Raw genomic sequence first — 13,900 nt, 5'->3', positions numbered from 1 at the left:
TTGCAGTGCTTGTGTAAATAGGTGCAAGCACCCTGACCAGTCCAGTCCACATAGTTTGCCCAGAATTCACCTCTCCTTCATTTTTTCCACTGAGAGGGTAAGAAATAAATGGTAACAGCTACGTCAGTATGCTCGTCTCGACTTCGCCTGTGTTCAAGAACTTCACACCAAAACGTGGAGTTATGCAATTATCAGTGTAAGACTTCCCCACTAAAATGAAAAGACATGAAAACATAAAGCGGGAAATGCTGACCGAGCCCACTTGCTCTGCGCTCTGCTTTGCGCCTTCGCCCGTGCGTTCTCGATTGTTTCACAGATTCGCTTAGTCATGCTGCGCTGAATTGGCAGTTCGGTTCACATCCAAGTAATATTATATAATTGCACATGTATGCCCCATTCCAAAATTCCTCAAAGGCTTGCGCGTCAATTATTCGCGCAATAAAGCCATTAGTGTGATTTCAAAGATGTGCGTGACCAGTTAAATAAACGCGCGTCTACAATCACACATACAGCGTTGTGGGACGGATACCGTAGTATCGCCCTTGGAATTTATACAGAACGTCAGGGCGATGGTGACGCCGACGGCATAACTGCGTCTGGAATGTCCATATACTTGTTGTTGCAATAACGAATAAGCTCGCCGAAGAGCGGCAGAACAAGCCTTGGCAGGTGGGTTGAGACGTGTTGACAAACGAGGCTTCAGTTTCCGAGATGGCTAGATGGGTGTACATGAGTTCGTGATTGACAATCGTTAAATAGCCAGCGTAACTGTGTTGTTTCGCAAGTGTGTGAGATCTTCGGCCGAATAGCCTCTCAAGTTTCAGGTGAGGGATAAACGGCCAATGATAGATCCTTCGCTATTTGATGCATGCCACGGAATCTTATTTGGCTTCCGTGCTGGTAACGTCACTCGGTACACATTGCGGCAGTTCCCTTACCTTATGCAAAGAGGGTGCCCGTGCACTTTGAACAAAAGCGGCTGCCTTGACACGACTTCCCGATATAAATCAGTCTATACCTTGCGGCACTCATTCACGGAATATGTATACCCTTAAAAGCAGGTGCGTTGGCCAGTGTTCCTGTAGGCGTAAGTTTAAATCGACTATTGTAGCGAGATGCAAATCACGGTTGGCGCTTCAGACATAGCGTTCTCTACTGCTTGCAAATACAGGAGCCGCATCGGTTTTTAGTACACTACGCAGAAGAAAAACGTCCGCTGCGCCTTTGTATTCCATGCATGGAAGCGCGGGATGTGGAGACTTAGGAACGGCATCGTTCTCGGAGAGCCAGGACGCTTCGAAGACCAAGAGACGGCAGGCAGAAAAGTCTGACGCCTTGGTCCGCAATATATTCCTGCTGTCTTGACCTGTGCGGTAGAAATCGCTCGTAAAGAGTAGAGGCATCGGGGAACGTTCGCACTGGGACAAGAACCTACAGTATCCTTCGCCGGCCCTCCTCATCACGCCATCTTTTTGACCGGGCATGTTAGAGGTCATTAGATTACATGGTATGCGTGTCATTGGGCACGTGGTATAACATTGATTTAGTTAATACGTGAGCTTGTCTTGGAATATACGCTGTTTAAATACTGCTAACCTTACTTTCGGTATTGTTTTAATGTCATATTATAGATGTAATAGCTTCGCCCTTCCGTGAAGACAGCGTCTATATTGGTAAGGGACCTCTTTCATTCCGATATCATGAATCGCACAAAATTGTTTCAGTGCAATATGCCTGTGTGCCTTAAGGATTTTAGAGGCAAACGTTTCCACACAGGAACTTGTCCTCGTCTGTTGTGTCCTCTAGTCGAAACGTTGGCTTCCGCTACAATCTTTGTCCAACCACTATTGGTTCAGTGTTCATGTGAATATCTGTCTTGCGTTGCAGAATTCCTGAGACAACCCGTGTTGGCCAATGGAACACGCAGCATCACCTGGCTGCTAGCACATCTACCGACTGCGGTACGTGCGGGAAGGTTTTCGGTCACTGGTATACCATGCCTTGCTGTCAAGGTGGTTGAGGAAGCTAACGTTTGCTATCGTACACAATACATTTAAAGCAGCACGAATTAATGAATTCTAGGGTTTTAGGTGTCACAACCACGAGAATATTATGAGACACACCATAGTGATGGACGCCGGATTTATTTTGACCACCAGATGACTTTTACCGTGCCACCAATGTTAAACAGCATCGCTGATGTCTGAAGTATGGTTGAGTAAATGTCATTCATGCACCTTTTCGTTATTTGGTTGATCCAAACTTTTCTTGCTTCGGTTAAGTCATTTTATTGGTAAGCATTCTTTGCCTCATCTAATATACTGTGACAGCCTAAGAGTGGAGTGCAAGGTCCGCCCACAAGTCCCGAGTCCAACCGCACTTACCCGCTGAAAGCCAAGCCAGCTGGAGTCCGCTCGAACCTTAATGACCTTGCTCTGCTAACGCAAATGTCCACGGTCTCAGCGCTGATATGAGGATCACCCATAAGATTTGCGAAGATGTGCAGGTTTCATCGTAACCAAAGACAAAGTTTTTTCGTGAACCATTCATCGTTTTTTGCGGTTAACTGATATTTTTATAAGCCCGATCTCGTACTAGAGATTTTAAAGGCAAAATATGGAATGTTTACTTCACTTTACTTTTCAATAACGGCAGCAACCTACAATGCAGCCATTGTTACGTACATGCATTTGCATGTGCCATTTTCTTGTATGACCGACAGCACCAGCGTCTGCCGCTGAGGTGCTTATCACAGAGCAGAACCATTATAAAGGTGCGACAAGAACTGAGAGAGCAAAAACCAGCTCTTTCAAGGTCAACCGAGCTCCGGTCTATGCAGAATAGCCGAAGGAATGTAGCAACGACAACTCCCGAAACGCACGCGCTTTTTTTTCGTAGCATTACGCTGTGGCTTCCCACTTTTGTTGTTTGAATTTAGAGAATCACTTCAGACGGCCGCAGCGCTGTCAGGGTTTCTGCTTTCTTCCTGCCCGTTCTTACCACAGAATTCTCCGGCCTTGTTGTCGCGCGAAGAAAAATCGGCACCTTCATTTCAGGGTATACCGGCCACACAGAAATCGGAAGCACGGGTTTCACACTTCCGGTCTGCAGCAGCAGCCCAGTGGCCAGTACAAGCTACGCGCGCATGCAGGAACCATCGGGCATTTTTGGGAACGACGCTCGGTGAGCCAAACTTTTGTGTGAATTCCTTTCGATGGAGGAACTCAGTGAGACGACACGGAATGCTGCCTATGGCTCAATTATATTTCCACAGACGAACTTGTGCGACGGATGAAAGTGTTGTTGCCTGAAATGCCAAATGTCATCTGCAGTTTAGACAATATGGCGCGGGCGTAACAGGAATCTTCAGCTCAGGACCTAAGTACATTGAAAATGAGAGATTAATCTGCTGAACAACCCACTGCACCAATATTCCAATTTCTGCATTCGAAAAAAAAAACTTGAAATATTTCAAGGAATTGCATTTCTGATTCACGTCGCACGTATCAAATATTCTGAAACAATCCGGCCATAAAGCCAACGCCGCGATTCTCTAAACTGCACCTAATACCACATCTAAAGTGCAAAAAATGGATGTATTACGCAGCACCCTGAGATATACTATTGTAGGAGCAGATTCTTTAGAAATCCTCTCAAACCCAAACTTCACGCAAACTGGAAATGTATAAAAGGGAAGTTATGACCTTGGGTGCAGGAAGTTATGACCTGGTGCAGTTAACTTAATAAACCTTTTCTTTTTTTCTCGTAACTTTGCGATTTCAAAATTTTTCCATCTTGACAACCTAGATCAAAGTTGTGATTGATGCGGTTGCTGGAATTTGACTGTTTCAATGAAATACCATCAACTAGTTTTGAATTCAAACATAAGTCACTGAAGAAGTCTTTTCTTCAGCCTAGACCGGGTCCTCTCAAAACGTGAATCCCGCTATCGTGGCCAGTTATCCCAACTCCTAAATGTATTATTAATTTGTTTATGTATTTACTTACTTACCTAAAAAATGTTTACAATGTAAAAATTAAGTACGTAATCTGGTCTACATACGGGCCGAGCGAGCACGATTAGAAAAAACATACCAAGTTAAACCACATCAGTTCAATGACACCATAACCTTCCATGAGTCACGTGAACAATGACTAGAATAAACATAAACCAGCGTGGTTGCTCAGTGGCTATGGTGTTGGGCTGCTCAGCACGAGGTCGCGGGATCAAATCCCGGCCACGGCGGCCGCATTTCAATGGGGGCGAAATGCGAAAGCACCCGCGTGCATAGATTTGTGTGCACGTTACAGAACCCCAGGTGGTCGAAATTTCGGATGTCCTCTACTACGGCGTGCCTCATAATCAGAAAGTGGTTTTGGCACGTAAAACGCTTATAACTTAATTTTTCTTAGAATAAATGCAGGTAAACGAATAAATAGCATATTAACAGCAACATAGCAAACAATTTTCATCCAGTACAAACAGGGTAGTAACTTCAAAAAACAGCAGACGGGAGAGAACGCATACACGAGGCACTTGTGCATGTGTCACATTCTGTTCGTTTTTTTTTTCTTACATTTCTGGCTTAAAGGGTAGGAATGATCAGGCGCCAACAATGCCAACTGCACGTATGCAAACTTCATGAAATTAACGCACAAGAGACCTCATGGCCAAGAAATGAATAGAAAGAAATGGAGGTTTTTTTATGTTACATGTATGTATATTTGCAGAATAGGATCTTCAAAGAAAAGAACTCTTCCGCAGCAGATTTCATTCACTGCGCTTGAAAACTCTGGCACCCTTCATACTATTCGATATGTATTTGATATTTGTGTATTGACATATGTCTGACGAGGAGCAGCTCTCTCCCCTCCCCCCCCCCCCCCCCGTATTTGTCAGAGATAACGCGAGTACTACAGTACGCCTTTTAAGCATGTTCAATTAAGTTACTCCTCCTTGTATATTACTCCGCCCATGTATATTATACATGAGCTGCTTGCGCCCATGTATAACTACAGACTGTGCTATAAATATAAACTCGCCATGATGAAAAATGACTCCTTGCTTAGACTTGCTGGGTTAGAGCAGAGCAGAACTGTGTATGATACCCGCACAACAGAACCTTGGAATGTTAAGAAATACCGCACAAACTATGACAAACAAATGTTGCAGTATACCTTACCGACACTTCTGAACCATTTGTACTGCTACGAGAATATTGATTTATCTAATGTTTCTCTGAAAGAATTGCCCCAAATGTTCGTGTAGTTTTGTACTGTACAAGTACAATGTACTGCGTACTGAACGTGCATGTCTCATTCTCTGTACCGAACGTACGTGTTTTTTTGTTTTATTTGTTTTTCTCCTCACGTTTTGTTTGTTGTTGTTGTACTCCGCCGCCATCAATGCTGCACTGCAAGAGGAAGCCAGGACCTCTCAAGCTGTCTATACAGCTTTTTCCCTGGCTGTCCTCGCAACACCAGTTGCGGAAATAAACCTTCAACCTTCAACCTTATCTACAAGGGCTTGTATACAAAGCAAACGTGTTTTAGCTCAGGCAACACGGTATGTTTCAGTGCCCAACCTCGCACTTCCGAGGGCACATTTGTGGACCTTTGCCTGAATGCTCCTCCTTAGCTGGTCCAAGAAGTACGACTATTTTTATTCTTTAGAGCATGTAAGTTTCTTACACAAGCTTCGTTTTCAGATAGTTCTACTCGTCTGCGCAGGTTACATTATATAATATAATGTAACCTCATTGTAACCTATATTGTAACATCATGTAATATATATAACAACACTTTTTATTGTCCACTCCACAGACCATCGTATGTGTTTTCAAGTTTAGCGAAATAGACACAACAAAAGCTCCAGTGTTCAATTTCTGCCAACCTAGAGGTCAAATCGAGCGTTAAATATAAATGTAGCAGGTTCCAGCTCAGATTGTGCAAAACGCCTTATTATGAACGCGCGATTTAGTTTGTCCAACTCTCAATTGGCAAATGTGTTTTTATCATCACGTAACAACAATCGCCCATATTGAGCCCCATTGTACGTTTACTTACAGGAATGCTACTGCAACAGGAGCGAGGGAACAGCAAGAGTTGTCCGGTGCATTTTCCAATGTTTCCAGCAGACAGGATGCCTTACACGGGCACGCCAAGGAACACGCGGGCGATTCAGCCTACACTTGCAAAGCAAGTGATTCTGTGAATAATTCAGTGAAACACACCCGGAATACAACAGGCAAAAATCACAAATGCGCAACGTGCGGCAAAATGTTTCGCCGGGCTGCTAATCTTGCCATACATCACCGCACGCACACAAACGAGAAGCCCTACAAATGCGAAATATGCGAAAAATCTTTTCGGCGATCTGATCACCGAGATAACCACAAACGCACACATACAGGCGAGAGACCGTACACTTGCAAAACATGTGGTAAATCATTCGCGCACTCTTCGAATCTCCATAGACACAACTACACTCACACAGACGAGAAACACCATGTCTGTCAGAAGTGTGCTAAACCATTCAAAACCAAAGATAGCCTCCAACATCATCACAGCTTGCGTTGTGGGGACAGAGCTTTCGTTTGCGAAATATGTACTGCATCCTTCAAGAACAACTCGGCTCTCGATCGTCACCGTCGAAGCCACATGGATGAAACCCCGCATTAGTGTACACAGAGCGCATTTGCTCTCGCAGAGAAAGCCGTTGATGGACGGCTGTACCAGAATATTACCTGCCAATTGTGTGGAGATGCATTCGGAGACGATGATCAACCTAATGCACACTTCGTGACGCATAGGGTTGTGCAGACATAATAGTATGACTAGTGCGCAAGTTAACCAAATCGCCCGCGGCTTTTGCATACCAACGTGAAAATGAAGCAGTGCGGGGAAGCAACGCTGATATTCTTTCAGAGGATCCAGGAGCTAACTAAATGCATCGTGTGCACAGGCCGGCTTCTTTTGACGTTTAAAGCGGCCTAGTAAAATGAGCGATGTGGACGATGCCATCTGGTTCCTCCAAATTATGAGAAGACGTCGTCGCCAGAAGTATTTGGGCTGCTTCAATGTCGAAGTATACGCCAGATCCTTGCCAGCGCTTACTGTTAGCATAACTGCATTTGTTTTTCATGAACGCGGCATTAGCAAACTTATTTCAAGACAAATCCTTATGGGCTGCACGTTTGTTTTATGTAAGTAGAAGGTTGAAATGTATTCACAATATCCTTGACTCCTTGTTCTGTCAGTGTTTCTTTGTAGGTGTTTTGACAGCGTAGTAGTGAACAGGCTCTAATGAACCCTGTGCTTTATGATATTCCAATGTCGATAGAAGGGAAGATCTCTTATTGGAAAGCATTTAAAAAATGAGGTACTGTTTTCTTCACTAAAAACTAATCTCTGTCATTATTTAAGTTCTTTACGCCCTGTTGCCTTCCAGAGACACGGTTCATGACTATATATAGACACATTCTACACATGAGAAACATTTCATTTAAAATTTGTTGAATGCATTCACTGTTTTCGTTCCCTTTGGTTCCTGTATTCATACCGAAAATCTTTGTGGTATACCATAAACTAAGCTGATGACAGTATTGAGACTGCATTAGATCAAAATAATTTAGAGCTTCACTATATCGTGTGTTCTCCAACTACGAAAATTTTAGCTGTTTTATTGTGGCGGCTTAGAGCTTCAAAAGCCAGCCTTTTATCCACTTGAAAGCCATCTGTCAAGACTCGCACTGTTCTCTAATTACAGCTGCAGAATCTTTTTAGCCTGATCTGACAAACGCATCTGTGCGAGCTATGATAGTAAATGTGAGATGCAGTTTTTAGGTATATTGACACGCGTACTTGTATATATTCTTCGTGTGAATGCGTTTCGCAGGTAACAAAGGTTGTTACCCCTCAGTGCATGACGCGACTACATTATCACAAGATTCTCGATGTTTTTCGTCGATTATACACTTTTTCTATGTTGTAGTCTAACCTTCGGTAATCAAATTGCACGCGCAACGCGTATACAGTTCCGCATCTTGAAAGGCATGCAAGCACCAACAATTACGCTGGAATCTTCGATGAATCACGTGGGAATATGCGACGCTCGTTAGCTGTAAATCAATTCTTGGATGATCCACGCATGTGCTCGGAACTATCTTTCTGTTCTAGTGAACTTGTTTTGTGGGTTCACGTTCGCCCAATAAAGTGATAGTTTTCTGTCTCACGGTTCTTGTTACTGTGTTGTTCCCTTCTACGATGGGGAGATGCCTTGCGGAGACAACCAGTCAGCGAGGCAATTCTGCTACTTCTGTAGAACCACCAGACACCGACCAGACGTCTGCCCCAACCCAATGGTTTGCGCGTGCAACGTCTGCACCCACCTTAACCCAGACGCCGGACACACTTGTGTTCCGAATTGCGCTCTTTGCGGAGGGGCCCATTTCACGGCTGTAACCGAGTGCAACAAGCCAAGCGTATTTCTGACAGAGGGAAACCTGCCGCCACCACCACACTCAAAACCCAACCGCAGCCCCACCCGGTCACTCAGTCGACCAAGGCGGCTGACCTTTCCCGTGGTGGTTCAGCTCAGCAGGAAGACTTCGACCACGCGGAGTCTCCGAGCGTCTACGCATCCCAGTCCGGTTCCGACCCGAGGTCCAGATCACGCTCCTACTCTCACGCCTGGCCTCACTTTCGGTCGCCCAGATGGCGATCTCGGTGGACGCCTAAGCAAGCTCAGCAGGCAGCCCCAACTACCGCGGCACTCAAAGACAAAGGGCCCCAGCAGCACCAACGAAAGAACAAGGAAGCCTCACTCACGAGGACTACCACCAAAGTAAACGAGGTAACCTGGACAGCAGTAGCTTCCGCCTCGTATAAAAAAAGCACAGACGCCACAACTATGAAATTTGAACAGGAGCTCGAGCGTATGCGCACACAGATGCAAACAATCATACAAGAAAACAGACAACCCGAACAAGTTATACAGCTCACACAAATACCAAATAGCCTTACTATAAAAACGCGATTTAGTTTGCCGAACTCTCAATTGGCAAAAATGTGTTTTGTCATCCCGTAAAGAGAATCGCCCATATTGAGCCTCATTGACCGTCTACTTGCAGGAATGCTACTGGAAGAAGAGGAAGGGAAGAACAACGATTCTGCATTGCCTCTGGCAATGTTTCCCGCAGACAGTATGCCTTACTCGGGCACGCCAACGACAACACGCACCCGCCGTGGTTGCTCAGTGGCTATGGTGTTGGGCTGCTGAGCACGAGGTCGCGGGATCGAATCCCGGCCACGGCGGCCGCATTTCGATGGGGGCGAAATGCAAAAACACCCGTGTGCTTAGATTTAGGTGCACGTTAAAGAACCCCAGGTGGTCAAAACTTCCGGAGTCCTCCACTACGGCGTGCCTCATAATCAGAAAGTGGTTTTGGCACGTAAAACCTTAAATATTATTATTATTAACGACAACACGGGCGATAGAGCCCACACTTGCAAAGCATGTGATCTAACGTAGGTGAAGAATTCGAAGTTCTTTGAACACTGCCAGAGTACAACGAGCAAAAACCACAAATGCGCAACCTGTGGCAAATCGTTCCGCCAAGTTCGCGATCTAACTCTACATTCCCGCACGCACACAGGCGAGAAGCCTTACAAATGCGAAATATGTAAAAAATTGTTCCGCCATATTCATCTAGCTTACCATAAACTCACACATACACACGAGACCCTACAAATGCCGCAATTGTGATAAATCGTTCAGGCGGCCCAGTCACCTATCTTACCATGAGCGCACGCATACATTCGAGAAACCCTACAAATGCGAAATGTGTGAAAAATCGTTTCGGCACTCTCTTAACCGAAACAGCCATAAACGCACACACACAGGCGAGAGACTCTACTAATGCCGTATTTGTGAAAAATCGTTCTGGCCGTCCAGTCATCTAGATAGTCATCAGCGCACGCATACAGGCGAGAAACCCTACATTTGCGAAACGTGTGGTCAATCATTCGCTCACCAGGCGACGTTGTCTCGACATCAGCGCACTCACACAGACGAGAAACCTCATGACTGCGGGAAATGCACTAAGACATTTTTGCCAAATATGAACTCAAGAGGCAGCTCAACTCACACATTAGTGACACAGCTTTCCGTTGCGAAATATGTAATCGCACCTTTAGGAAAAACTCGGGCCTCGGTTGTCACCTCCAATGTCTGCGCGGGGACAAAACGCCGTGTGAGTAAATGCAGTGTGGATTGCGCTTCGCAGAGAAAGAAACCATGGATGGACATCTGTGTCAGAATAATACGTGCTACTTATGTGGAAATTCATTTGAAGACGAAGTTCAACTGCTTACACACCTCGTTACGCATAACGATGTGCAGCCGTAATACTCTGACTAGTGCACAAGTTAAGTAAGAGTGAAGCCCGGTAGAGAAACCACGCTGACATTTGAGCAACTAACTAAACGCATCGTGCGCAGAGACCGGCTTCTTTCGACATTTAAAATGGCTGAGTGAAGTGCACGATGGGAACGATAGCCACCTGGTTTCTCGAAATTAAGAGAGAAGACTTCGTCACCAGAAGTATTCGGGGTGCTTCAATGTCGAAGTACACTGCAGATCCTGGCGAGCGCTTACTGTTTGCATAACTGCGTGTGTTGTTCGCGAACGTGGCTTTAGCAAGCTTGTTTCGAGAAAAACCCTCATGGGCTGGAAGTTTGTGTTTCGTGCAAGTGGAAGGTCGAAATGCCCGCACAAGATCCTTGACTCGCCGTTTCGTTAGAGAACATTTTTTTCTTTTTGCAGGGCTTTTGACAGTGAGCATGTAAACAAGCTCTAATGGATCCTATGCTTAATGATCTCGCATTGTGGATAGAAGGGAACATCTCTCATTGATAAGCACTTAAGAAAGGAGGCATTTTTTGGCAAATCACAAGTAATCTCTATAATTATAAACGTCCTCACGCCCTCTTGCCTTCCAGAGATAGCTTTTACGACAATATGTAGACGCATTGTACGCTCACGAAAACTTATTTCTCTGTAGTGGAATGCATTGACTGTTTAGGTTCTCTCTTTGGCTTGTGTATTCATACCGAAAATCTTTGTTGTATACCTTAAACTAAGCTGATGCCAGTAGTGAGACTCCATTGTATTTAAATGATTTGGAGCTTCACTGTATCATACGTCTTCCCATTACGAAAATTGTTAGTTGTTTTATTGTGTAACGTTTTAAAGCGTAGTCTTTGATCCACTTGGACGCCATCTGTTGACTCGCGCTGTTCTCTAGTTACAGCTGTAGAACCTTATTATCCTGATGTGACAAACGCATCTGTGCTAGCAATGACAGGAAAACTGAGATGCAGTTTATAGGCATATTGACAAGCCTACTTGTATATATTCTTCCTGTGAATGCGGTTCCCCAGCTAACAAATGCTAAGTCACCGCTCAGCGCATGACGCGAGAACATGTATCAGAGCATTCTGTCAGTCTCGTTGATTGTATTTTTTTTTTCTACGTTGTAGTCGAACCTTCTGTAAACAAATTGCACGCGTAACGGGAATACAGTTGTGCATTCTGGAAGGCATGAAAGCACCAACGATTACGCTTAAACCTTCCATGAATCGTGCAGGAATATGCGAAACGCTCGTTAGCCGTAACGCACTTCCTGGACGATCGACTCATGTGCTCCAAACTATCTTTGTGTAACTTCTTCTCCGAGTCGCGCTTTGCTCAATAAAGTGTTTCGTCGCACACCGCTCTTCTTATTGTGTTATTTACCTTCCCTACAACGCGACATCTCGTAGAGGTGCTTCACTGTTACCTCATACACCCTACAAGCCGTGAAGACTGTAAACGTCGCCATAGGCCAGTGAGCTAGCCGAAACCTACGACTACCGAAAAAGTACGGACGTGTGCTCGAGAAGACTGGGAAGATCATGGCCCAGTGAGCAGTTCCATGGAAAGCCCCCATGTTGCCGGCAGCGATTGTTCTGCAAAAAAATGGAGGACGCTTGAGCTTCGCTTTAAGAGTGGAACGCGATAGCATTCAAAGGTCCTGACTACACCTCATGCTTCCCGGCAACTGCAGCGTATGTAACCGTAACGTTTGCCGGGAAACGCTCTGGTGAACGCCATGCACGAAGGCGGACTTTCTGCTCAAATGCGGTCTCTTGTAGGGGCTGCGATGCGGCGGAGGCGAGCACCATCTGGAAGTCTTTCAAAGAAGCGGGCGCGCTGCTCTGTGGACTCTGAGATATTTACGCGCCGGTGTGCGCAAATAGTGGATGCCGTCTCAGGTCTGTGCATTGTAGAAACGCTCGAACAGGGGTTTGTGTTTTCGCGCAACAAAATTGTTTTCTCGTGCATTCAAATTACACTCCGACAGCGAGCGTACTTGTAGGTTGTTAGTCGTCGTTCACGATTTTTCCACGTATTTAAGCTTGCGAAATTCAATTACTTCAGTGAGTTCCTTGCGTCACATGAAGAGCCTGCGTCGGCGTCCAGCGTCGGACGTTGGACGCCGACGCGGAATGCTGGATTTTCTGTGACACGGCTCCTTGACGCTTCCGTGTTAAAACCAAGGGAGCCACCGATCTTCCACGGATCATCGTTTGAAGATCCGGAAACCTGGCTGTAAACCGGCGCTAAAGGCGCCACGTTAACAATTGAAACTGTGACGATAAGCTGCGGCATGACCATTTCATTGGAAGACTTCGCCAGGACGTGGTTCGGGAACCGAGAGTCCAGCCTAATATCGTGGAAGCGGTTTAGCAGCGTCTTCCTACAAATATTCGTCGTGCGCCTAAAGTGAGTCGAAGTTCTGCTCGAAACAGGTGAGCAGCTACCGAATGTGAATACCGCGTTCTTTACGGAAGAGACTAACCGTCTCTTCAGCTAGGTCGACTATAACATGCCTGAGAAGAAAACGTGTTTCCTCATGCGCGGTTTGTAGCAAGAGCTTTACGATGTATTTAATCCGTAAGCCGGCCAATGCCGTGCGAAATTTCTGAAGGAAGCCAAGGGCATCGAAAAGATGCTGGAAATGCAAATTCGGCAACATAGCCGCCTAGTGCTTTCGCAAAAGTGAGAAATCCTTTGACTAGGCTCCGACGATCTCAGAAAGACCATCAGCGCCGTTGTACGCGTAGAACTGCAGAACATGTTCTCATCGACGCAGCCTCAAGTAACCTGAATCGCTGACATCGTCAGAGAGAAGATCCAGAAGTCATTTCAATCTTATTCGCCACAGATTAAACCAGAAGTGATGACATTCGTCGTTGTCGTCCGCGTCTCCCTCGTCGCCCACATCAAAGCACAGTAACTGTGCAATTCTGCCACTAGTTGCCGCCTCCAACGCACCCGCTCATCATCCCACGCAACGCCCCGAGAAAGACAGACGTATGGCATGCACCTAAACACCACCCGCTCTACTAACACTGCGGAGAAGCCGGCCACATCCATTGCCGATGCCCATACTGTTAAGCAGGACTACCAGGTTTCGCCGTCAACTCTCTGCGTCCGCAGCAAGGGGATTGAGCACATGAAATCTGTCTATTTGGCTGCAACTCGGGGGAGACCCCGACGAGTTTCCCTATCGCCGTCGCCAACGCACAACCTGTTACTGCAGTGCTACATTACACTGGTCCAATCCGTGGACGGTCTGTGAGCCAATTTGCACTAAACTAAAAGCAGCAACCGATGGAGGTGCGGCTGCTGTTCGTTGAAGTACCGAAGATCCTCCACCGCCGACGCAAGATCAACCTCCACGATGAAGCAACGGCACACTGCCATTTCGACGAAACTCAGACGGCAAAGACTCGCCGCCTGAAGAAGACGCGACGATGCGGCGTAATAGCCATGATCCGACGTCGCGAAATAACT

The 13,900-nt window shown here is 45.9% G+C and overlaps 1 protein-coding gene across 3 annotated transcripts in view; it reads left to right on the top strand.

Annotated features, from left to right (window-relative positions):
* The window catches only part of LOC139046765 (uncharacterized), a 29,776-nt gene extending 21,778 nt beyond the window's left edge, over positions 1 to 7,998 (top strand). Inside the window, exons 6-8 of one of the 3 annotated variants that reach the window (XM_070526066.1) lie at positions 1,888 to 1,961; positions 3,075 to 3,183; positions 6,069 to 7,998. In XM_070526066.1, the coding sequence (XP_070382167.1) occupies positions 1,888 to 1,961; positions 3,075 to 3,183; positions 6,069 to 6,681 (796 nt within the window). In that variant the 3' untranslated portion in view covers positions 6,682 to 7,998. Of the gene's footprint in view, positions 1 to 1,887; positions 1,962 to 3,056; positions 3,184 to 6,068 lie in introns of all 3 variants that reach the window. The other 2 variants (XM_070526065.1, XM_070526067.1) reach the window with 2 other exon arrangements.
* Positions 7,999 to 13,900: the final 5,902 nt, after the last annotated feature.

This window comes from Dermacentor albipictus, chromosome 9, assembly GCF_038994185.2.
Source record: "Dermacentor albipictus isolate Rhodes 1998 colony chromosome 9, USDA_Dalb.pri_finalv2, whole genome shotgun sequence".
Taxonomy (NCBI): domain Eukaryota; kingdom Metazoa; phylum Arthropoda; class Arachnida; order Ixodida; family Ixodidae; genus Dermacentor; species Dermacentor albipictus.
This window is presented reverse-complemented; position numbering and strand designations above follow the sequence as displayed.